At 42.6% G+C, this 24,142-nt stretch overlaps 1 protein-coding gene across 1 annotated transcript in view; it reads left to right on the forward strand.

Moving 5' to 3' along the window:
- FGD6 (FYVE, RhoGEF and PH domain containing 6) overlaps positions 1-24,142 on the forward strand; it is a 140,287-nt gene that overhangs the window by 90,556 nt on the left and 25,589 nt on the right. Inside the window, exons 9-14 of the mRNA XM_030819830.1 lie at positions 11,706-11,756; positions 16,896-16,954; positions 17,038-17,109; positions 17,826-17,894; positions 18,421-18,504; positions 20,403-20,482. Of these exons, the coding sequence (XP_030675690.1) occupies positions 11,706-11,756; positions 16,896-16,954; positions 17,038-17,109; positions 17,826-17,894; positions 18,421-18,504; positions 20,403-20,482 (415 nt within the window). The remainder of the gene's footprint in view (positions 1-11,705; positions 11,757-16,895; positions 16,955-17,037; positions 17,110-17,825; positions 17,895-18,420; positions 18,505-20,402; positions 20,483-24,142) is intronic.

Genomic DNA, 24,142 nt, shown 5'->3' on the forward strand with positions numbered 1-24,142 from the left:
GGTGAGAGGAGTGCTGAGAGGGATAAGATGTCTGCCACAACTGTAATATGCTATAAAAATATCTGTGGTGATAAAGTCACAGACATCACTGATACTGTTGTGGTTTGCACCTACATTTATGATGGAAGAAAATCCTGTTTTACACCTAGAGGTTAGTGAAAATAGGGTGGGTTTGTTTGTGTGCCTCTTTTTGCCCTCCAAGTTTGCAGATACCCCAAATTCTACCCATAGACATTGCTACAAAGCCATTCTTTTTCCATTTCTAAGTGCAGATTTGACCCAGATTTCCTGCAAGTAGCCAATTGCCTCTGTTGCTGGGACTTGTCTTGGCAGAGCTATAGCAAGCAGAATCTGTTGCTAAAGTTTCTCTCACAGTTTTTGTCAGAATCATGGGCTCTCATCAGGACCTGTTTCAGTTGGAGAAAACACTGAACTTTAATCAAATTTGAACTGTGGTGCTTATATTTGCTTTATTCTTCGCTTGGCTGTTAGGTAATAAAATGTGCTTATCTCCCTAAACCTAAGTTTGCTTTGTTGATACTCAGGGTGGTACAGACCAAATATGGGTAAGAGCTTCTTTTAAGTGTGGCTTGACTGTGCCAAGGCCATTTCCGTACACTTAAGATTCCTGCTTAATAAACTGGCAGCTACTAGAAAATGTATCCACTAAGAAAAGCAGTCTCAGGCCAGGCACAGTGGCTTACGCCTGTAATCCCAGCTCTTTGGGAGGCCGAGGCAGAAGGATCCGTTGAGCTCAGGAGTTCAAGACCAGCCTGGGCAACATAGGGAGACCCCGCCTCTTTAAAAAAAAAAAAATTAGCTGTGCATGGTGGCACACACCCGTAGTCTCAGATACTCGGGAGGCTGAGACAGGAGTATCGCTTGAGCCCAGGAGGTCGAGGTTGGTCGAGGCTGCAGTGACCTATAGCACTCCAGCCTGGGCAACAGAGGGAAAACCTGACTCCAAAAAAGAAAAGAAAAAAAAAAAAAAAAAGGAAGAAAGAAAAGCAGTCTCAGACAAGTTAAGTCAAAATAGTGTAAATTGGCCGGGCACGGTGGCTCATGCCTGTAATCCCAGCACTTTGGGAGGCCGAGGCAGGTGGATCACGAGGTCAGGAGATCAAGACCATCCTGGCTAACACGGTGAAACCCCATCTCTACTAAAAATACAAAAAAATTAGCCGGGTGTGGTGGTGGGCGCCTGTAGTCCCAGCTACTTGGGAGGCTGAGGCAGGAGAATGGCATGAACCCAGGGGGTGGAGCTTGCAGTGAGCAGAGATAGCGCCACTGCAGTCCAGTCTGGGGGACAGAGAGAGACCCCATCTCAAAAAAAAAAAAAAATGTATATTGACTTTTGCAGTTTGCCTCTCCTTAGAACATTCTGGATATGCCTAGCTGGACTTTCCCACTAAAAAGGGGCCTGGGGAGATATCATCTATCATGAGATCTGTGTCAAAATTTTGCCTTAGGATGAGCCTGGAGTTGGGTTTGGTTTGTGAGTTCTGTGGGGATGCCACCTCAGGACCAGGGTTGTGTCAGTCTAGGATAGATCAGGGCTTCCTTACATAATTCTTGGACAAGGATGCCTGCAAGCAGTTCTCCAACCTGAGCCTCCCGAGTAGCTGGAATTACAGACATGAGCCACCACGCCCAGCTAATTTTTGTATTTTTAGTAGAGACAGAGTTTCACCATGTTGGCCAGGCTTGTTTCAAACTCCTGTCCTCAGGTGATCCTTTCCTTGCCATGTTTTTTGCCCTGGTGAGGAGGGGGTGCATTGGCCCAGGAAAGGGACCTTTTCTAATTCACAGAAAGGCAACTTGAGAGCCCAGAAAGATCACTTTTTTTCTTTTTTTTTGACACAAAGTCTCACTCTGTCGCTCAGGCTGTGCAACCTCCACTTCCCAGGTTCAAGCGATTCTCCTACCTTAGCCTCCCAAGAAGCTGGGACTGGAGGCATGCGCCGCCATGCCCAGCTAATTTTTGTATTTTTATTAGAGACAAGGTTTAACCATGTTGGCCAGGCTGGTCTCGAATTCCTGACCTCATGTGATCTGCCCACCTTGGCCTCCCAAAGTGCTGGGATTACAGGCATGAGCCACCGTGCCCCTCCCGAGATGACACTTTCTAACTTAGGCAAGCACCACATCTATAAGAGGTGGTTCTAGGCCACATACAGATTCAGGGACTAGAATTGAATGAGTATTTGAGAAGCAGAAGAATTAGAGCCAAAGGCCAGAGCACTTTTTTTTTTTTTTTTTTGAGACTGAGTCTCGCTCTGTTGCCCAGGCTAGAGGGCAATGGTGCAATCTCAGCTCACTGCAACCTCTGCCTCCTGGATTCAAGCAGTTCTCCCACCTGAGCCTCCCGAGTAGCTGGAATTACAGACATGAGCCACCACACCTGGCTAATTTTTGTATTTTTAGTAGAGATGGGGTTTCACCATGTTGGCCCGGCTGGTCTCAAACTTCTGTCCTCAGGTGATCCAACTGCCTCAGCCTCCCAAAGTGCTGGGCTGACAGGTGTGAGCCACTGCACCTGGCGTAGCAGATCTTGTTCTAGGTGCAGGGGCTACAACAATAATTAAAATCAGGCTTTCTGTCCTCAGGAAGGCCACAGTTTTAGCGTTTGTGCATAACATGATACCTTATACTATAGTACCATTTACTTAGCTTCTAATATATTCATGACATTACATATTCTCATTAAACTTAACTTAGAATTTTGGAGTTTTATCATTACTTGTCAAAATGATTTGTGTATAGAAGTAAATAGGATATGTACATTGTTAAATAGTATTCTGGGAGGCAAATGCCAGTCCATACATATTCTAAGGCATCAACAATTAAAGTTACACAATACCATTGCAAGAATAGATCTATTGATTTTTTTATAAAAGGAATTATTCTTTATGTAATGAGAAAGTAACTTGAAATGGACTGTGTTTATAAGAATCTAATGTATGACAAAGTAGGAAACCCAAGACAATAGAAAAAAGATTGTTTATTAAATAACCTATTAGTAATTTGAAAAATAACCAGCCTGGCCGACATGGTACAACCTCATTTCTACTAAAAGTACAAAAATTAGCTGGGCGTGGTGACACACATCTGTCGTCCCAGCTACTGGGGAGGCTGAGGCAGGAGAATCCCTTGAACCCAGAAGGCAGAGGTTGCAGTGAGCCAAGATCGTGCCACTGCATTCCAGCCTGGGCAACAGGAGAGACTCCATCTCAAAAATAATAATAATTTGAAAAACAAATCAAGATCCCTACATTAATACATATACTACAAATAAAATCAGAGCTAAATATGAAGAATTATAAAACTGGCTATTTATTGAAACTCTAAAATGAGGACAGGAGGAAAGATAGTTTTGTAGGCCCAGAAAAATTAATTATAAAGGAATATATATATATATATATATTTTTTTTTTGAGATGGAATTTCACTCTTATTGCCCAGGCTGGAGTGCAATGACGCGACCTCAGCTCACTGCAACCTCCACCTCCTGGGTTCAAGTGATTCTCCGGCCTCAGCCTCCCTAGTAGCTGGGATTCCAGGTGCCCACCACCACGCCCGGCTAATTTTTTGTATTTTCAGTAGAGACAGGGTTTCACCATGTTGGCCAGGCTGGTCTCAAACAACTGACCTCAAGTGATCTGCCCGCTTCGGCCTCCCAAAGTGCTGGGATTACAGGGGTGAGCCACAGCACCCAGCCTGTAAATGAAAATATTGACACTTTTCATTTTATTTTATTTATTTTATTTTCTGAGGCACCTTTGCACCATTATAATAACATTAAAATATTATAAAAGTTTAAAATACAGTCAAAGTAAAAAGGCAAACAGCGCATCAGAAAATATACCTCTAGGAAATTTTCATTTCAGTACACATACTAAAAATAGACATCTAGACTAAAAATATGAACAAATATAATAACTTAGAAAAAAGAGCACATAATAAATATATAGTGGTGTATTGTGTCCTTCGAATGATAATTATCAAATAAAACAGGTTACCAATTCTCTCTATTAGCAATAAAAAACTGCAACACACAAAATTGGCATTTACTGAAACTGTTATTCTCATATATTTGTATTAAAAGTTTCACATCCCTTTAGGAAAGGTTTTTTGTGATGTGTATCAAGCACCCAAAAATAATTTAATATTTTATTTTATTTTTGAGGTGGAGTTTCACTCTGTCACCCAGGCTAAAGTGCAGTGGTGCGATCTCAGCTCACTGCAACCTCTGCCTCCGGAGTTCAAGCAATTCTCCTGCCTCAGCCTCCCGAGTAGCTGGGACTATAGGCTCACACCACCACACCCTGCTAATTTTGTATTTTTAGTAGAGACAGGGTTTCGCTATGTTGGCCAGGCTGGTCTTGAACTCCTGACCTCAGGTGATCCACCTCCTTCACCCTCCCAAAGTGCTGGGATTACAGACATGAGCCACCATGCCCAGCCTAAAGTTTTTTTTAACTTTAATTCTTTTCTATATCACAAATCACGAAGCAAAAAAAAAAATAAATAAAAAAAATAAATAAAATATTCTCCCTGATCCCAAGGAAAGAATCTGAAATATGGAAGAAGGCATGCTTTATTTATTTATTTATTTATTTATTTATTTTTGTTTATTTATTTATTTATTTTGAGACGGACTCTTACTCTGTCGCCCAGGCTGGAGTGCAGTGGCACGATGTCAGCTCACTTCAACCTCCACCTCCTGGGTTCAAGCAATTCTTCTGTCTCAGCCTCCTGGGTAGCTCGGACTACAGGCGCGTTCCACCACACCCGGCTAACTTTTATATTTTTAGTAGAGACAGGGTTTCACCATGTTGGTCAGGGAGGTCTCGAACTCCTGACCTTGTGATCCTCCTGCCTCAGCCTCCCAAAGTGCTGGGATTACAGGCATGAGCCGCACCTGGCCTATTTTTTTATTTTTATTTTTGTTTTTTTGAGATGGAGTCTTGCTCTGTCACCCAGGCTGGAGTGCAGTGGCACAGTCTTGGCTCACTGCAACCTCTGCCTCCTGGGTTCAAGCGATCCTCCTGCCTCCACCTCCCTAGTAGCCAGGATTATAGGCGTGCATCACTACCGCCAGCTAATTTTTGTATTTATAGTAGAGACAGGTTTTTGCCATGTTGGCAAGGCTGGTCTCAAACTCCTGACCTCAGGTGATCTGCCCACTTCGGCCTCCCAAAGTTCTGAGATTACAGGTGTGAGCCACCACACCAGCCGACAGTGCTAATCAGTGTTACTTATAAATCCAAACCCATTAACTTACAAAAGTAAAAGAGGACAGTATTTATAATTATGTCTGGACAGCAGGTATAAGGCAAGATCATATGGGGAGATAAGGTTGTATTGCCATCCTACTTATGTAAATAGGCAAAACAAATTAAATGCACTAAAGAGCTAATAGAACACCTAAGTACTGTTACTGTTACCCTAGGATGGTTTTTTTTTTTTTTTTTTTTTTTGAGACGGAGTCTCGCTCTGTCGCCCAGGCTGGAGTGCAGTGGCGCAGTCTCAGCTCACTGCAAGCTCCGCCTCCCGGGTTCACGCCATTCTCCTGCCTCAGCCTCTCCGAGTAGCTGGGACTACAGGCCCCGCCACCATGCCTGGCTAATTTTTTTGTATTTTTAGTAGAGACGGGGTTTCACCGTGGTCTCGATCTCCTGACCTCGTGATCCGCCCGCCTCGGCCTCCCAAAGTGCTGGGATTACAAGCATGAGCCACCGCGCCCAGCTACCCTAGGATGGTTTTTAAGTCAAATCAAGCATTTATAAAAACAAGGAAATAGTTCAGTAATCATTTTTCTCAGAGATGTTCATAGTTTAAGTTTTCCTCGTTATTTAATTTTTCAAATTTTTAATTTTTTATTTTATTCAACAAAATATGTTTCATGATATTTTAGAATGAGAATCATTACAGTTTTCATTCTGGTTCGGCCTAGTTATTTTATGCATGAGGATATTAACACACAAAAATGCTATGAGGCATGGCCAAAGTCCCCATGCCTTGACTAGATGTGGCTGGATCAGGCAGAGTAAGCATTTCTATCTTTATTGTTATTATTATCATCATTATCATCATCTAAAGACTTAGAGATGGGTCTCACTATGTGCCCAGGCTGTATCCTCCCACCTCGGCCTCCCATAGTGCTGGGATTACAGGCATGAGCCATCGCACCTGGCCCAAGGATTTCTGTCTTCTAATTCCAGAGCAAGGGCTCTTGACCACTTCGCCAAGCTGCCTTGAAGTGTCAGTATGTTTTGTAACTTGACACTTGATGCTTGTTTTTGGTATTGAAAATGATCAGTACTTTGTTTCACAAGTCAGGCTAATTTTAGGTTGTTTCTTGCAAAATCTGAAACTTCATAAAACTTTACAAAGTCATATTGACTAGACTTACTTTTCTCTGGATCCCAGAATTCTGTATGTGTTGCTGATCCCACTACATATTTATGGAGGAAAGAAGAAATCTGAAAAATACAAAGCAAGACATGTCCTCAAATTCAAAACACTTGACTTTGGAATGTTATCCCTCCTATACACTCATTTCCTCTGTGCTTTGCTGCCAAACATTTCTCAGTGCATGGTCCAGGAATCTGACTGGGTGTTGAATGCAAAAAGTCCCAGATTCCCACAGATGACTAATTTTTATTAATGGTTAACAGTACTTCCGACTAGTTTCTACTCTAAGTTGGTTATATATTGATTAGGTAATCAATGAGTGGTGGTAAAAGGCTCCCTGGGAACCCTTATACAGAAAACTTACATTACCAACAAGATATAGTATATATTGGGTCCTCATCCTTTCTCTCTCTCTTTTTTTTTTTTTTTTTTTTTTTTTTTTGAGACAGAGTCTCGCTCTGTCATCCATACTAGAGTGTAGAGGCACCATCTCGGTTCACTGCAAACTCCACCTCCTGGGTTCAAGCAATTCTCCTGCCTCAGTCTCCTGAGTAGCTGGGATTACAGGTGCCCGCTACCATGCCTGGCTAATTTTTATATTTTTAGTAGAGATGAGGTTTCACTATATTGGCCAGGCTAGTCTCAAACTCCTGGCCTCAAGTGATCTGCACACCTCAGCCTCCCAAAGTACTGGGATTACAGACATGAGCCATTACACCTGGCCTTGGGAATTTGTTGTTGTTGTTGTTGTTCTTGAGACAGAGTCTTGCCCTGTCACCCAGGTTGGAGTGCAGTGGCATGATCTCAGCTCACTGCAACCTCTTCCTCCCAGGTTCAAGCGAGTCTCCTGCCTCAGCCTCCTGAGTAGCTGGGATTACAGGCATGCACCCCCATGCCCGGCTAATTTTTGTTTTCTTAGTAGAGACGGGGTTTCACCATGTTGGCCAGGCTGGTCTCGAACTCTTGACCTCGTGATCCGTCCACCTCGACCTCCCAAAGTGCTGGAATTACAGGCATGAGCCACTGTGCCTGGTGGCCGTGGGCATTTTATATGAGAACAAAATTAACTTGTACTAACACTGTGGCTCACACCTATAATCCCAGCACTTTGGGAGGCCAGAGTGAGAGAATCACTTGAGTTCAGGAGTTCAAGACTAGCCTGGGCAACATAGTGAGACGTCGTCTCTACAAAAAATAAAAAACTTAGCCCAACGTGGTAGTACAGGTCTGTTGTCCTAGCTACTTGGGAGGCTGAGGTGTGGGACAACCACTTGAGCCCGGGAGATTGAAGCCACAGTGAGCGTTGATCACACCACTGCACACTCCAGCCTAGGCAACAGAGCGAGACCCTCCAAAAAAAAGACAGAAAAAAAAAAAAGGTAACTTGCATATCCCTAGAAGTTGCACATAGTATGTTGTGTTCCAGTTAATTTTTTGCTACTAATGTTGGGCGATGGTGATGGAGTTAATTAACGTTTATTAATCAGTGATGCCACCTGGTGGCCAGAGAGTACATTTTGTAGTGTACCTACACACTGAACCAACATTTGCTTTTTTTTCCTTTGATAAAAATAACCTCAGTGGCATTTGAGGCAGTTTTATTAGTGAAGTTTTGAATAATGCTCAGTTTGTTTTGGCAGGAACAGAAAGGTCATAGAATACTACCAGTCTAACATGGCAAATTGAAATGATTGCTCTCCTCGTTGTTATTAGGAAAGCTTCTGCCAAATACCAGGTCCTAAGTGATAGGTAATAGGTGGTTCCCTATGACCAATACAGGCGTGTCTGTCTGGTCTCCTTTCCTGGGTTTCACCTGGTTTATAACAGTCACTGGGGCAGCTACTGGTTTCCTGTTCCTCCCATCTGACTCAGGGTGATCAGTCACATTCTTATGCTGTAGTTAAGGCCCCAGGTGATTCTTAACTGTTTAAGGAGATCCTGGTCCTGCTCTCTTTGCCAAGGTAAAAGTCCTCAAAAAGATATACTGCAAGAAGATGCCCTAAAAACATGGATGGATGGATGGATCGATGGATGGATGGATGGATGGATGGATGGATGGATGAATGGATGGATAAGTTGGAGAGTTGAGTTTTGGAGACCATTAAGATATTTTTAAAAATTGGCAAGGAGGGTAAACCTAACTCCGTTACTTCCTTGATTAATAGCATGATGTTGCAACGTGTTAATGGTGGGTTTTCTGCTCAGTGTATTTAAACTGTGTTTGTAAAAGTTCATGTTTGAGTGTGAGCAAAGGAAATGCAACTTAGAAGTTTATCGGGCTCAGCACAGTGATTCTGAGGTCAGGATTTCCTAATATGGACATCTTCTGGGAAGCCCTTTTCGTTTAGAGAAAAGTCTGTTTTCATGGATCTACTTCTGTATTAAAAAACAAATTGAAGACGAAATAGGAACTCGCCATGAGTCTGATATTTAGGTAAATCTGCATTCCTTTCCACAACAAGATATAGTAACTAACTAACAGCTTAAGGAAAATCACTTGATTAATGAGGTAGCTTAGGGTTTCAGAATGTCTAATTAGGGAGGGTAAGTTTGTCTCCCCAACCCTGTCAGCTGTCAGCCATAGAAATGTTAAATGTTTGCACTCACCAAACACGGCTTATGTAACATATTGAATGCATTCTGAGTGGGGTCAGAGTGAGAATATTTATTTTCATCTCCAGATGAAGCTAAGTGTAATATATAACATGTATTTTGTTAATTTGGGAATTTTTTATCTTTTTTGTGTGCCCACTTCATTTTTCCTTTATATTTTGGGGGGATGCTCTCTTCGTTCAGATTAAGATCTAAATTGCTAGCGATGGTCTCTGGCAAGATAGAACCTATGCCATGGCGCAGGGAAGCTTAATATGTTTATACATAACATCTTACCATGGCTTATTGCCACTGCTGGATATTTATAATGTGCATGTCTAGACTCACACAGGCTCTTAGATCACTGTCTCAAAGACTTACGAAGTTTCAGCAGTTGGGTGCCTGTTTGTGTCATCTGTTACGTTTGAAGATCTGGCACCGATACCCATGTTTTCCTTTGTTCGTCTGAGCATGATTTCATAAATCCATGAGATGAAGTTGTATCTATTCCGTAATAGTACTAACTAGCAGTTGGGTCTGATAAAGATATATTCAGTCTCTGAACACACCTTTTCTCCTTTCATTTTCCTCAGTTCCTACTGGCATTAGAATTGGTTTCAGCATTTATTGCCTTTTACCTCAACTAAAATACAATCCTATCTAAAAAATAATATATTCTTGGCCAGGTGCAGTGGCTCACTGCCTGTAATTCCAGCACTTTGGTAGGGTAAGGCAGGAAGATTGCTTGAAACCAGGAGTTAAAGACCAGCCTGGGCAACAAAGCGAGACCCTGCCTCTGCAAAAAAAAAAAAAAAAAAAAAGCAGACATGGTGGCACGCACCAGTAGTCATAGCTATTTGGGAGGCAGAGGCAGGACAATTGCTTGAGTCCAGGAATTTGAGTCTGTAGTGAGCAATGATTGCAGCACTGTGCTCCAGCCTGGGCGACAGGATGAGACTCTGTCTCGAATGAGTAAGTGAACCGTTTTTATTCAGTAAGCATTTATTGTCCCCTTTGTGCAAAGCCCCTGGCTAAGTGCTGTGTGAGAGAAAGATGTGTCAGATGACTTGCTCACAAGGAGCTTTGAGTCTAATGAGAAAGAAAATGATAGAAGCATAAAGTGAGACTGCTGTGTCATGTGTTATTCAAAGGCAGAAAACGTTTCTTTCAAACGGAAATTTTGTAAGAGAAGGGGGATTTAAGAAGAGCCTTGAAGACTGTGAGTAGAATTTGTATAAGCGAGACAGAGGAAGGGATCGAGAAAAAGGGACTATTAGAGACAAACCGTGTGAAGCCAGGGGACACATGGGGAGTGTTTAAGGGGTTGCACAGATCAAATTTAGTCAGAACAAAGGGCCCATTTTAGGCAGTAGCAAGAGAGAGAGAAAAATTGATAGGGACAATGTAGCAGGGGGCTTTAAATTCCAGGAAGGAATTTGTATTAATTTAACAGGTAATGGGAGGCCATCCAGCATTTCTCAACAGAGAAGGAAAGTATTGCCTTGAAATTCCATGACTTTCCTTGGTGTTAAAGATTTATTAAATATAGGTTCTTCTATTACCTCTGTTTTTTTCTGTATTATAAGAACTACTGTATACCATATTACTTATTTACAGACTATCTTCATCCAAACCAAGGTTTCTCAACTTCAGACCTATTGATATTTGGAGTCAGATAATTTTTTTGTTGTTGCAGGGTTGCATTATAAGATATTTAGCAGCACCTCTGACTGTGTGTGTGTGTGTGTGTGTGTGTGTGTGCGTGTGTGTGTAGTCGTAGAGACTGTCTTCATCCAAACCAAGGTTTCTCAACTTCAGACCTTTTGATATTTGGGGTCAGATAATTTTGTTGTTGTTGCAGGGCTGCATTATAAGATATTTAGCAGCACCTCTGACTCTGTGTGTGTGTGTATGTGTGTGTGTGTGTGTGTGTAGTGGAGATGGGGTTTCCCTGTGTTGGCCATGCTGTTCTTGAACTGCTGACTTCAAGTGATCCACCCCCTTTGTCCTCCCAAAGTGCTAGGATTACAGGCATGAGCCACTGAGTCCAGTCTGCATCTCTGACTTCTAACCACTAGACACCAGTAGCACCCCCTTTTCCCCAGTTATGACAACCACAACTGTCTCCAGACATTGCCAGATGTACCCTGGGGGGCAAATTTGTCCCCATTTGAAAACCACCTGTTTAAATACATATATTGAGTTCCCTTGGTGTCCTGAACATTGTTAGACTCTTAGATTAACAAATTTGGAGTCTTTTGGGGATTGGATTAATTAATTAATTTAATTTAATTAATTTATTAGAATTTTATACTAGACGTATGTCTGATCTCAAGATTAAGGTACTTCCTATGTGTTGGGATAAAAGCTGAACTGGGCATTAGGAGACCTGAATTCTCATGCTGGCTCTGCCACCAAGAGGTTGTGTGAGTTGAGTGAGATCCTTTGCTCAGTAATCTGATTCCTCATCTCTGAAATAACCGATGTTTCCTCCAAGGCTTTTTCTAACTCTGACTCTATGTCTTGATTTCAAATTGATCTCAGGACTTTATTTTTTCACATTTTTAGAAAGTTAGCACAAGTTGGACTAGCATGTATATTAACCAGCAAGACTAATGAAGTGTTGAAAAAGAAAGATATGTGTTTGGGGCTCAATGGTTTATTGTACTCAAATACTTTTTTTTTCTTCTTTTCTAGATTATTTGAAGAATCTCATAGAAGATGCTGGAGATTACAGAGACACTCAAGGTAAATAACTTTTGTGGTTGCAGAAGTTTTTATATTATGTTTATTTATGTAGGGCTAGAAAGTAAAAATATATTGATAATAAAATCCATTACAAACTCTATTCATACAACTTGAAGGCCAGGTGCAGTGGCTCACACCTGTAATCCCAGCACTTTGGGAGGCCGAGGCAGGTAGATCACCTGTGGTCAAGAGTTTGAGACCAGCCTGGCCTACATGGTGAAACCCCTTCTCTACTAAAAAAATACAAAAACTAGCCAGGTGTGGTGGTGCACGTCTGTAATCCCAGCTTCTTGGGAGGCTGAGGCAGGAGAATTGCTTGAACCCGGAAGGCAGAGGTTGCAGTGAGCCGAGACTGCACCACTGCACTCCAGCTTGGGCAACAGAGCGAGACTCCTTCTCAAAAAACAAAAAACAAAAAACAAACAAAAAAAAAGACTTCCCGAAAACTCCATTTTGAGCAGATTAACATAGAACCAGATAAGTAGTAAAGCAGTGCTGGGGATAGGTGAGATTATATGGACAGGGGAGACCCACAGCCAGCCCTGCATAGGAACCAGCCTCTTGCGACTGTGGAGCCAGCATGGTGGCTGAGGTCAGGAAGCTTTGCCCTCCTGTGCTCAGTCACTCTGTGCCCGTGCCATATTCAGTTTCCCTAGAGGTCCATTTCTTTGTCTTTCAAAAACAGGGGTTGAACCAGATCTGCAAGGTCCTCAAGCTTCAAAATCATGAGTCCATGAAGTGACTAAACTACAAAGCAGGGATGAGTCTAAAAAAGCATATTATTCTGGGACTGTTTAACAATAGGATACTAGCCTTCCCTCAGCCCTAGTAGTACTTAAGGGCTAATGTAATGTTAAGTCCATTACAACATGAGGGACTCATAGCTAGTGGGATAATTGGAGTTCCTGTGTCTGTCTGCCTGTGTGTGTCTCTCTCCCTCACAATCTCTCTCTCTCCCTCTCTCGCAGATACACACACATACACACAGATTAATTCTGTTTGGGTGTTTCTGTTTATTCCCAACAACCTCTTTCAAATGTCACAGGTATACCCCTTGTTCTTTTTTTGTTTGAGACAGAGTCTCACTCTGTCACCCAGGCTGGAGTGCAGTGGCACGATCTCGGCTCACTGCAACCTCCGCCTCTTGGGTTCAAGCAATTCTCCTGCCTCAGCCCCCCAAGTAGCTGGGACTACAGGCATGTACCACCATGCCCGGCTGATTTTTGTATTTTTAGTAGAGATGAGGTTTCACCATATTGGCCAGGCTGGTCTTGAACTCCTGACCTCAAGTGATCTGCCCACCTCAGCCTCCCAAAGTGCTGGGATTACAGATGTGAGCCACCATGCCCAGCAACCTCTGGGTCTAACTGCAGAAACATATTAAGCAAGTCTATTAATTTTATGAATTTTGATCACATTATTTTTTTTTAAACTTTTTGAGACAGAGTCTCACTTTGTCACCCAGGCTGGAGTGCAGTGGCATGAACACTGCTCACTGCAGCCTCAACCTCCTGGGCTTAAGTAATTCTCTTGCCTCAGCCCTCCAAGTAGTGGGGATTACAGGCACACACCATCACACCCTGCTAATTTTTGTATTTTTTGTAGAGACAGGGTTTCACTATCTTGCCCAGGCTGGTCTCGAACTCCTGAGCTCAAGCAATCCACCTGCCTCGGCCTCCCAAAGTGCTGGGATTACAGGCGTGAGCCACCACACCCGGCCTGATCACATTCTTGTATATCCTTTACATTTGCAGAGTAAAAAGTGAACATTTTTAACCCTTTTTGTAGAAATTCTTATATATTCTTTTAATCATTTTACTTCTCTAACATCTTCTGTTTGTATACATTATGCTTTTAAAGGCGTTTTTTTTTTTTTTTTTTTTTTTTTAAGGAAAAGCTTGTGGTTGGGGATCTGACAAGTTTCCTGTCTTCAGTGATCATATCTAGTTGATGAAAAAGTTTATAATACCCATCAAATTAAAGAACAAAGCAAATGACTTCAAAGTAAGGGTGCACCGAGCAGGACAGAATTATTTGGATGACAGAGAAAAGTGTGAAGGTTGAAGAGGCAGGGAAGCTTTGCAGGAAAAAGTAGGACTGGAGATGAGTGGGAGAGTGGGTGGGAGGAAAAATGAGCATTCCCGACGGCAGCCCCTCTCGTGAGGATACAAATTGTATATGGAACTTATAGAATAGAAAGAAAACATCTGTCCTGGGTCCTGGGCTTCTGCCTTCAATGAAAGTGAGTTATTAGCTCCATTTTACACATGAAACAAATTCAGGGTCAGAGATTAAGGAGCTTATTTAAAGGAAATTACACGTGGCAGCAAAGACATAGATGAGAAAACCAGTGAACAGCGAGGCCCACTGTATGGCCAGAGGCACAGCAATCATATGGTGAGCAGTGGCCAGGCGTGGTGGCTCATGCCTGTAATCCCAGCACTTTGGGAGGCCGAGGCAGGTGGATCACTTGAGGCCAGGAATTCAAGACCAGCCTGGGCAACATGGCGAAACCCTTTGCTACTAAAAATACAAAAATTAGTGGGGCATGGGGGTGCACGCCTGTAATAACAGCTACTCAGTAGCTGAGGCATGAGAATCGCTTGAACCTGGGAGACAGAAGTTGCAGTAAGCCGAGATCCCGCAACTGTACTCTAGCCTGGGCGACAGAGCAAGACTCTGTCTCAAGAAAAAAAGAGTGGTGAGCAGTGTGGATGAGACTCCAAGGGTGAGGAAAGGTGAGGCAAGAAAAACTTTGAAAGGTAGGCAGAAGAGTTAAAGGAATAGAGGCACCAGGGCCTCTTAATGGGATGACATGGGGAAAGTAGAATCACAGAATGGAGTAGGAAAGGTAGAGCTTGGGAGACCAGGTGACCAAGTAGCAGCAGCAGCTTTGTCATCCATTAAATCTTAAGGCATCTCTCCCCTGTCCACTGGGAATTCCAGCAGGCCAGAAAGCAGGAAATGTGTCTAAGGTAACCTCTTGAATACCTGCTGTGAAGAGGGTACCAGGCGCCGTAAATTCTGATACATGGCTGAGCACTGTGGTTCACACCTGTAATCCCAGCACTTTGGGAGGCCGAGGCAGGTGGATCACCTGAGGTCAGGAGTTTGAGACCAGCCCTGCCAACATGGCTAAACCCCCATCTCTACTAAAAATGCAAAAATTAGCTGGGCATACTGGTGTGCACCTATAATGCCAGCTACCCAGGAGACTGAGGCAGGAGAATTGCTTGAATCTGAGAGGCGGAGGTTGAGTGAGCCAAGATCATGCCACTGCACTTCAGCTTGGGAGACAGAGCAAGACTCTGTCTCCAAAAGAAAAAAAAAATTCTGATACATAGTCAGGGTCTCTATATAAGGAAAAAGCTGCTTTCCTTTAATAATAGTGATGATGATACATGTTGAAAGAATACAGGCCGGGTGTGGTGGCTCACGCCTGTAATCCCAGCACTTTGGGAGGCTGAGGTGGGCGGATCACAAGGTCAGGAGATTGAGACCATCGTAGCTAACCATCTCTATTAAAAACACAAAAAATTAGCCGGGCATGGTGGAGGGTGCCTGTAGTCCCAGCTACTTGGGAGGCTGAGGCAGGAGAATGGCATGAACCTGGGAGGCGGAGCTTGCAGTGAGCCAAGATCGCACCACTGCACTCCAACCTGAGTGACAGAGCAAGACTCCGTCTCAAAAAAAAAAAAAAAGAAGAAGAAGAATACAGAAGCCTCCAGGGCTGGTACCAGGAAGACAGTCCTTTGGTAGATTACAGTAACTGGACCAAAACACCTCAACCCCTTTTCAGAAATTGATTTGTTGTTGTTGTTTTTGTTTTGTTTTGTTGAGACAGGGCCTCATTCTGTCACCTAGGCTGGAGTGCAGTAGTGTGATCTGGGCTCACTGCAGCCTTGACCTCCTGGGCTCAAATGATCCTCCCACCTCAGTGCCCCAAATTGCTGGGACTGCAGACATGAGCCACAACGCCTGGATAATTTTTGGATTTTTTGTGGAAACAAGGTTTTACCTTATTGCTGAGGCTGGTCTCAAACTCCTGAGCTCAAATGATCTGCCCACCTCAGCCTTCCAAAGTGTTAGGATTACAGGCGTGAGCCACTGTGCCCAGCCACTCTTTTTTTTAATAGTCCTTTTTTTGATGACCACTGTCACTGCCACAGCAGCCTCGGGAGGAGATGCTTCCCTCTCTAACACTCTTACCAGTTTTTCTCAGTGGGGATGCTACTGTCATATTGTTCTGAATAATCTTTGTGTGGGTTTCTAAGGAGTATTGCATGGAGTTTGGCATCCCTGCCTCCTACCCACTAAAGGCCAGTGGATCTTCCTGGTCATTGTGACAACCAAAAATTATCTTTACACATGTTCACATGTCCCTAAGGGATCACTATGGCCTTGAGTTGAGAATAACTGCAGCCCCAAAGCTGAGAAAATGCAGACTTTTTCCTTTAGACCTAGTTATAAAGATGACAAGGCTGGAGTATGGAAAAACACTTCGCTAAAGGCAAAGGGTTAATAAAAAGAATAAAACACAGATAGGCCCATGAAGCTAATAACCCAGCTCACAAAATGACACTTGCAAATTCCTAAGATCTAGGATGCTTCCATGTGGCATTTCCCCCATTTCTAATTCATGTCTCTTGGAATCAGACTAAGAGACTGAGACCTGATCTTAGTCATTTCTCGTAGTTTTTATTTCCTATAGCAAGATCCTTTTCCCTCACGATCCTTTTCTCCCAAGACAGTTTATACTGGGATGGTCCTTATCTTCCAGGTGAAATCCCATCCTTATCTTTGTAAACTTGAATAGGATAATCAAATCACAGCACAAAACAACCCTGACATTCATACTGTTAGTAAACATGGTCTACAGTGTCTCTTTAGAGTCTTCTTTTGGCTCATTATTTCCCTAAATATTGTTTTGACCAGGTTTTTGGTAGTGGTGGTGGTGTTTGGTTTGGTTTGGTTTTGCCTTCATTGAACCTTATATTTCTGCCTACTCACAGTCAATAAGCTCCTCCAGAGGTTGGTTGCTATAAACTAGCTATCTTGTCCCCTGGAATTGCTTAATGTTGCAAACTATTTGTTTCCATTGTAATTACTAAATGCACGTTTTGTTCCTGCCTATTTCAGATGCCCTTGCTGTTGTTATAGAGGTAGCCAACCATGCCAATGACACCATGAAGCAAGGAGTAAGTGTCTTGTTATCAGTGGCTGGTGTGGTCTTGAACCTGAAAGCCCAGGCCTTCATATGCTTTCCATTGTCTTTCTGTAGGACAACTTTCAGAAACTTATGCAAATTCAGTACAGCTTAAATGGACACCATGAAATTGTGCAGCCTGGTCGGGTAAGCATTTTACATTGCTTTTTGCAAACTTAATACGATGCATTTAGGTACCATCTGTATCTGTTTATCATTTTATAAAAATAGGTTGTTTTTGTTACTCTTCATTGATTCAGTCTTGATCACTTTATCTGTTCAAAACATTCATGATGTAAGTCACTGTGACAATTCAATTAGGAATAAGCCCATTTATGAAGTAAGTCCAATTCAATTAGGGGAGCAGCAAGGGACCCCACAGAGTATCTGATTTAATGGGATCGTTTTATTGTGTAATACCAGCAACCTCACACAGTTTTGAAGACAATTTCATTTAACATCTTTAATGTAAGAGAAGATTATGAAGGGAGGGGGGAAATTGGTATTTTGATCCTTCTCATATAGCACAAAAGTGGCCTAGGGAATGAATTCAGGAAAACTACAAAATGCAGTTGTCAGGATGTTCGGTATGCTTCAGGATCAAGTACACGCTCAGTCAATTACGTGTCCCTCCATACAGCATCCCAGGGGCCAATACTGGATTTATCCAACCCTGCTTGCTTGTCCGATTCCTAAATGATTTAAGGGTTTAAAATTAACTATGACTGTAAAAAATCTCAAGGAAACTGTGGCTCCCCAGTCTGTCATGAAAAAAATTCTCGGGGAAGAAAGTTGAAAAGGAAATTATATTGTCGTTGTGTTGTGATGGTAGGACTAAATGGGCGTTTGTTTGGATGAATCAGGTTTTTCTCAAAGAAGGAATTCTGATGAAGCTGTCTCGGAAAGTGATGCAACCTCGAATGTTTTTCCTGGTAAGAGGACTTGTGTAGTTCTGATGTGGCTGAGGTAGGGATAGTTGCTTAAGGAAAGGAGACATTTATACATGGTAGATAAGCTTAGCACCTTCAAATATCAGCCTCACCAGCTTCTTGAACTGGCCGTACCGCTTAATTGCATTTCAAGTATGGGAAATAAAGTCTGTTATGATGTATAACCAGAAGATTATTTCTTTTTGGAATTTATTCCATTTCTAACCTGGAAAATTGTTCTAATCATTTGTTTAGGCAGACTAATACCTTCGTGGGATTTAGAATTCAAAAAACATTAAATCTGTTACAGAACTTGGAAATAAAGCACGTTTTCCAGAAATTGCCTTTTAAATTATATTCTAATAAAAAATTCTAGGTAGTTCTAGTGTATATAGCAGAATATAAGTATTTTATTCAGAGAGCTATTAGCAAAGAGGTATTATTTATCCTTTAATCTTGTATCTTATCAAAATCTTTGTGGCAGTAATGTGTTTCTTTACTTTCTACCCTGAAATGTTTCTACTTTCAGTTTAATGATGCCTTGCTGTATACAACACCAGTGCAGTCTGGGATGTATAAACTGAACAACATGCTCTCACTGGCTGGAATGAAGGTCTGTACATCTGTTAGATGATTTGTGTTTTGTTTTTTTTTGTTTTGTTTTGTTTTGTTTTGTTTTGTTTTGTTTGAGATGGGGTCTCATTCTGTCACCCAGGCTAGAGTGCAGTGGTACAATCTTGGCTGACTGCAACCTCCACCTCCTGGGTTCAAGTGATTCTTCTGCCTCAGCCTCCTAAGTAGCTGGGACTACAGGCACCCACCACCACGCCTGCCTAATTATTGTATTTTCAGTAGAGACGGGTTTCACCATGTTGGCAGGCTGGTCTTGAACTCCTGACCTCAGGTGATCAGCCTGCCTTGGCCTCCCAAAGTGCTGGGGTTACATAGGTGTGAGCCACCATGCCCACCCAGGTGATTTGTTTTTAAACTCAAATAAGGTCGGGTGCGGTGGCTCACACACCTATAATCCTAGCACTTTAGGAGGCCGAGGCCAGTGGATCACAAGGTCAGGAGTTTGAGATCAGCCTGACCAACATGGTGAAACTCCATCTCTACTAAAAATACACACACAAAAAAAAAAATTAGCCAGGCGTGATGGCGCACACCTGTAATCCCAGCTACTCAGGAGGCTGAGGCAGGAGAATCGCTTGAACCTGGGAGGTGGAGGTTTCAGTGAGCCCAGATCGTGCAACTACACTCCAGCTGGAGCAACAGAGTGAGACTCCATCTCAAAAAAAAACAACAACAAAAAAACAACCCAAATAAAGGCTGGGCATAGTGGCTCACACCTGTAGTCCCAGCACTTTGGGAGGCCGAGGCAGGATAATAACTTGAGCTCAAGAGTTAGAGACCAGCCTGGGCAACATAGTGAAACCCCCATCTCTATTAAAAATAACAACAACAACAAATATATGATATATTTAGAGAAAATTCCCTAAGATAAACATCTTTCTTACATCCTTTACTTTTCTGTCTATATATGTTACTGTTTATGCATTTGTTTTATTTTGTTTTGTTTTGTTTTTTTGTGACAGAGTCTTACTCTGTTGCCCAGGCTAGAGTGCAGTGGTGCGATCTCAGCTCACTGCAACCTCTGCCTCCCGAGTTCGAGAGATTCTCCTGACTCAGCCTCTTGAGTAGATGGGACTACAGGCTCAGCTAATTTTTGTATTTTTCATAGAGATGGGGTTTCACTATGTCGGCCAGGCTGGTCTCAAAGTTCTGACCTCAAGTGATCCACCCACCATCGCCACCCAAAGTGCTGAGATTACAGGCGTGAGCCACTGCGCCCTGCCTGTTTATGCATTTGATTATTCATTCATGTAGTCGTTTGTTCACTTATGCATTAATTTATTCATAGCATATTTATTGAGAACTACTATAAACAAAAGAGTAATGGGTTTGGTGGAAAATATGAAGATAAGTTGAAGCATGATTCTTACTGTCTTTCCTCCCCCAGGGACTTATCAACTAGTTGGGAAGATAGTACACTACACATAAATACCTATCAAGTAGACAGTAATAAATATCACTATAAAGGCACAATTACAGTTTTGAGAATTCAGAAGATAAAGAACTTGCAGTGTTTGATGGTCATGGTGGGGACTGGCCTGCAGCTTTTGAGAGCAGCTAGGAAAGAAGGAGAAAGAGGAGGAAGAGCCAGTGGACCTTAAAGTGTAGGTCACATTTGACCACGCTGAGATATAAGGGAAAGGCATTCCAGGTGGAGGGCATATTGTGAGCAAAGTCCTGGAGGTGGGAAAGGTGGGTTGGTGTGTGGGCTTTTCAATTCATCTGAAGCATAGAGTAGATGAAGGAGAATAGCAGTAGAGAAAGCTGGATAGGAAGGTTGGTTGTGGATGTCAGCAGGCAGGGCCATTGGACAACTTCAGCTCATTGATATGGTTTTCAGTAGGATGAGTCGGCTCAAATTGTTATGCTTTCTTCCAGGTCAGAAAACCTACCCAAGAAGCCTATCAGAATGAATTAAAGATTGAAAGTGTAGAACGTTCCTTCATTCTCTCAGCCAGGTAAATTTTTTTTTTCTTCTTCTTCTTCTTTTTTTTTTCTCATTCTGAGTCTGCTTGCTAGGGAATGTCGGGAAAATTTTGGTTTTTGGTTTTTGGTTTTTTTTTTTTGAGACAGCATCTCACTCTGTCACCCAGGCTGGAATGCAGTGGCACAATCACAGCTCACTGCAGCCTCCACCTCCATGGCCCAAGCAGTTCTCCCACCTCAGCCTCTTGAGTAGCTGGGACCACAGGCATGCACTACCATACCTGACTAACTTTAAAAATATTTTTTTGTATGTCAGGTGTGGTGGCTTATCCCTGTAATACCAGCACTTTGGGAGGCCGAGCTGGGCAGATCACTTGAGGTCAGGAGTTTGAGACCAGCCTAGCCAACATGATTAAACCCCATCTCTACTAACAATACAAAAATTAGCCAAGTATGGTGGCAGGCACCTGTAGTCCCAGCTACTCAGGAGGCTGAGGCAGGAGAATTGCTTGAACCCAGGAGGCGGAGGTTGCAGCGAGCCAAGATCCCACCACTGCACTCCAGCCTAGGTGACAGAGAGAGATTCTGTCTCAAAAAAAAAATTATTTTTTTTTAAGAGATGGGGTCTCCGTATGTTCCCCAGGCTGATCTTGAACTCCTGAGCTAATGCAATCTTCCCGCCTTGGCCTCCCAAAGTGCTGAGATCACAGGTGTGAGTCACTGTGCCTGGCCTATTTTTAAGAATATATAAAAATAGATTTTTGTGAGTATAACAGGGTCAGATGTTGCCAACACTTTTTGCATTTAGATTAGCTACTGACTTTTTGTTCTTCTTTTTCTTCTTTCCCAATACCGTGCATTTTTACTCTTGATTTACCATGCAAGGAAGTGGCTGAGAGCAGAGGCAATAGTATGCTAGAAGCACAGAGATTAAAATGTTCTTATGAATAGAATAACAATGGTGAAAGTGCTTTGCTGATCATTTTTTAAGTGACTATTTCAAATTGTTTTTAAGAACAACTAGTGCTTTATAGGTTATTAGGAAATTTGTATGTGTCACTTAAAGCTTCTAACAAACCTATGAGGTAGGTGTAATCTTCTAAAAATTAGGAAACTAAATTACAGAAAAATGGAGTTGCTGTCTTAACGGATTCATATTTGACACATCCAGGATGCAAATCGAAGTCTTTTACTTTTAAGTCCATCGTTATGGTCTGGGTGCAGTAGCTCAGGCCTGTAGTCAAGCACCTTGGGAGGCCAAGGCGGGTGGATTACCTGAGATCAGGAGTTTGAGACCAGCCTGGCCAACATGGTGAAACCCCATCTCTACTAAAAATCCAAAAAAATTAGCCGGACATGGTGGCATGTGCCTGTAATCCCAGCTACTCGGGAGGTTGAGGCAGGAGAATCACTTGAACCCAGGTGGTGGAGGTTGCAGTGAACTGAGATCACTCCACTGCACTCCAGCCTGGGTGACTGAGTGAGACTCCATCTCAGAAAGAACGGAGGGAGGGAGGGAAAAGAAATCCATTGTTATTTATGATACCACCTTGCCCCAGACCGGAACCTGCAGTGACTTAATATGTTGCCATACTGTAATTCAAGTGCTAAGGAAACCTGAAACTCTATGACTCATAAAAATACATTATTGAGTTACTGACTGAGTGGTGGAAGTGGGTATTTGGGAAGGTGTGACTGGTGAAGGGAGGGATGCCAATAGTCATAGCATGCTCCACTGCACAATCTAAATAATGAGACACTCTCTTCTCAGACTTAACTTTTGACCTAATAAAAATAGAAGCAAATGCTTTTGTAACACTTACTGTATGCCAGGCACTGTTACAAAGACTTTATGGGTAGTACTTCGTTTCATCTTCACAGCAACCTGTAAGGCAAGTTGTTGTTATTATACCCATTCTATGCTGAGAAAAGCCACTCAGCTACATTAGCAAAGCCAGGATTTGAACAGGCAGTCTGTTTCCAATTGTCCATACCGCTAAAATCAACTAGGATCTTAGGAGCAGATGGAGTAGTGGCCAGAATCATTTATTACTCTGCATCAGTCACAGTGCTCATGTTTTGTTTTATATTTATTTTCTCTTTTAAGTTCCATGATAACTTTGTGGGGTGAGTATTATCTTGATCTTCCAGATTAGAAAAATGGAGGCTCAGAGAGGTTCAATAACACATCTAAGGTTACATGAGTAGTAAGCAGTGGAGCTGTGATTTGAACCTAGGTGTTTCTGACAACCTTTATAATTTTGCTTATGTCCATTAATGTCAAGGACTCAAACCAAATGTCTGACTTCCCAAAATCAGAGGACCACAGGAGTCATCCTGGGGTGTGCTACTCCTCTGAAATGCAATGGCTACTGCTGCCTGACATACAGGATGACAGGAGAAGACAAATACCTGTATCCAGGGTTTGTCAAATGCTTTGCAGCTATCAGTCAGAACAAGCAAAGTTCTTGGGGGTACCTGAAGCATCCACCAGATACCAGTATTTAGAGAGTGCAGATAAACTCTCAATCACTTAGCATTGTGACTTTTTTCTTTCTTTTCTTTTCCTTTGTGTTTTTTGTTTTTGTTTTTTTTTTTTTGAGACAGGGTCACGCTCTGTCGCCCAGGCTGGAGTGCAGTGGCACGATCTCGGCTGACTGCAGCCCCTGCCTCCCGGCTTCAAATGATTCTTGTGCCTCAGCCTCCCAAGTAGCTGGGACTACAGGCATGCGCCACCACGCCTAGCTAAGTTTTGTGTTTTTAGTAGAGACAGGGTTTCACCATGTTGCCCAGGCTGGTCTCGAACTCCTGACCTCAAGTGATCCACCCGCCTCAGCCTCCCAAAGTGCTGGGATTACAGGCATGAGTCACCACGTCTGGCCATCTTTTTAAATTTTAAAATAGAGATGAGCTTTCACCATGTTGGCCAGGCTGGTCTTGAACTCCTGACCTCAGGTGATCCACCCACCTCGGCCTCCCAAAGTGCTAGAGACAGGATTGCGTTCAGCCCTTTTTTCGTTTTTGAGGGATAGAGGAGTTTGAACAAAAGTTCAAAGAACAAGGCCGGGTGTGGTGGCTTATGCCTGTAATCCCAGCACTTTGGGAGGCCAAGGCGGGTGGATCACGAAATCAGGAGATCGAGACCATCCTGGCCAATGTGGGGAAACCCCGTCTCTACTACAAATACAAAAATTAGCCGGGTGTGGTGGCGCATATCTGTAATCCCAGCTACTCAGGAGACTGAGGCAGGAGAATCGCTTGAACCTGGGAAGCGGAGGTTGCAGTGAGCCGAGATCACACCACTGCACTCCAATCTGGCAACAGAGTGAGGTTGCATCTCAAAAAAAAAAAAAAGAAAGAAAGTTCAAAGAACATTAAGACTCTGTATATCATGTTCCCAGTGAGTGCTTGAGCTTGGTTCTTAAAATCAAGAAGTTATTTTCAAAATTCCAAGGTGGAAATGGCTATAGAAAAGTCAAGTTTTAATTGCACTTCCATTTCCCAAGTAAAAATGAGCCTTGGTGAAAAACAGTAATCTATTTTATTAAGATTAAATAATTCAGGAAATTATAGTACATGTTTCTTTCCTTGGTTGTTAGGTAAATAGCTGGATGTTCATGATTTCCAGATCAGTACCAGATAGGTGTAATGAACAGCTCTGATCAAGATTTATATTTCTGTAACTTTTTTTC

This window comes from Nomascus leucogenys, chromosome 10 (genome assembly GCF_006542625.1).
Source record: "Nomascus leucogenys isolate Asia chromosome 10, Asia_NLE_v1, whole genome shotgun sequence".
NCBI lineage: Eukaryota > Metazoa > Chordata > Mammalia > Primates > Hylobatidae > Nomascus > Nomascus leucogenys.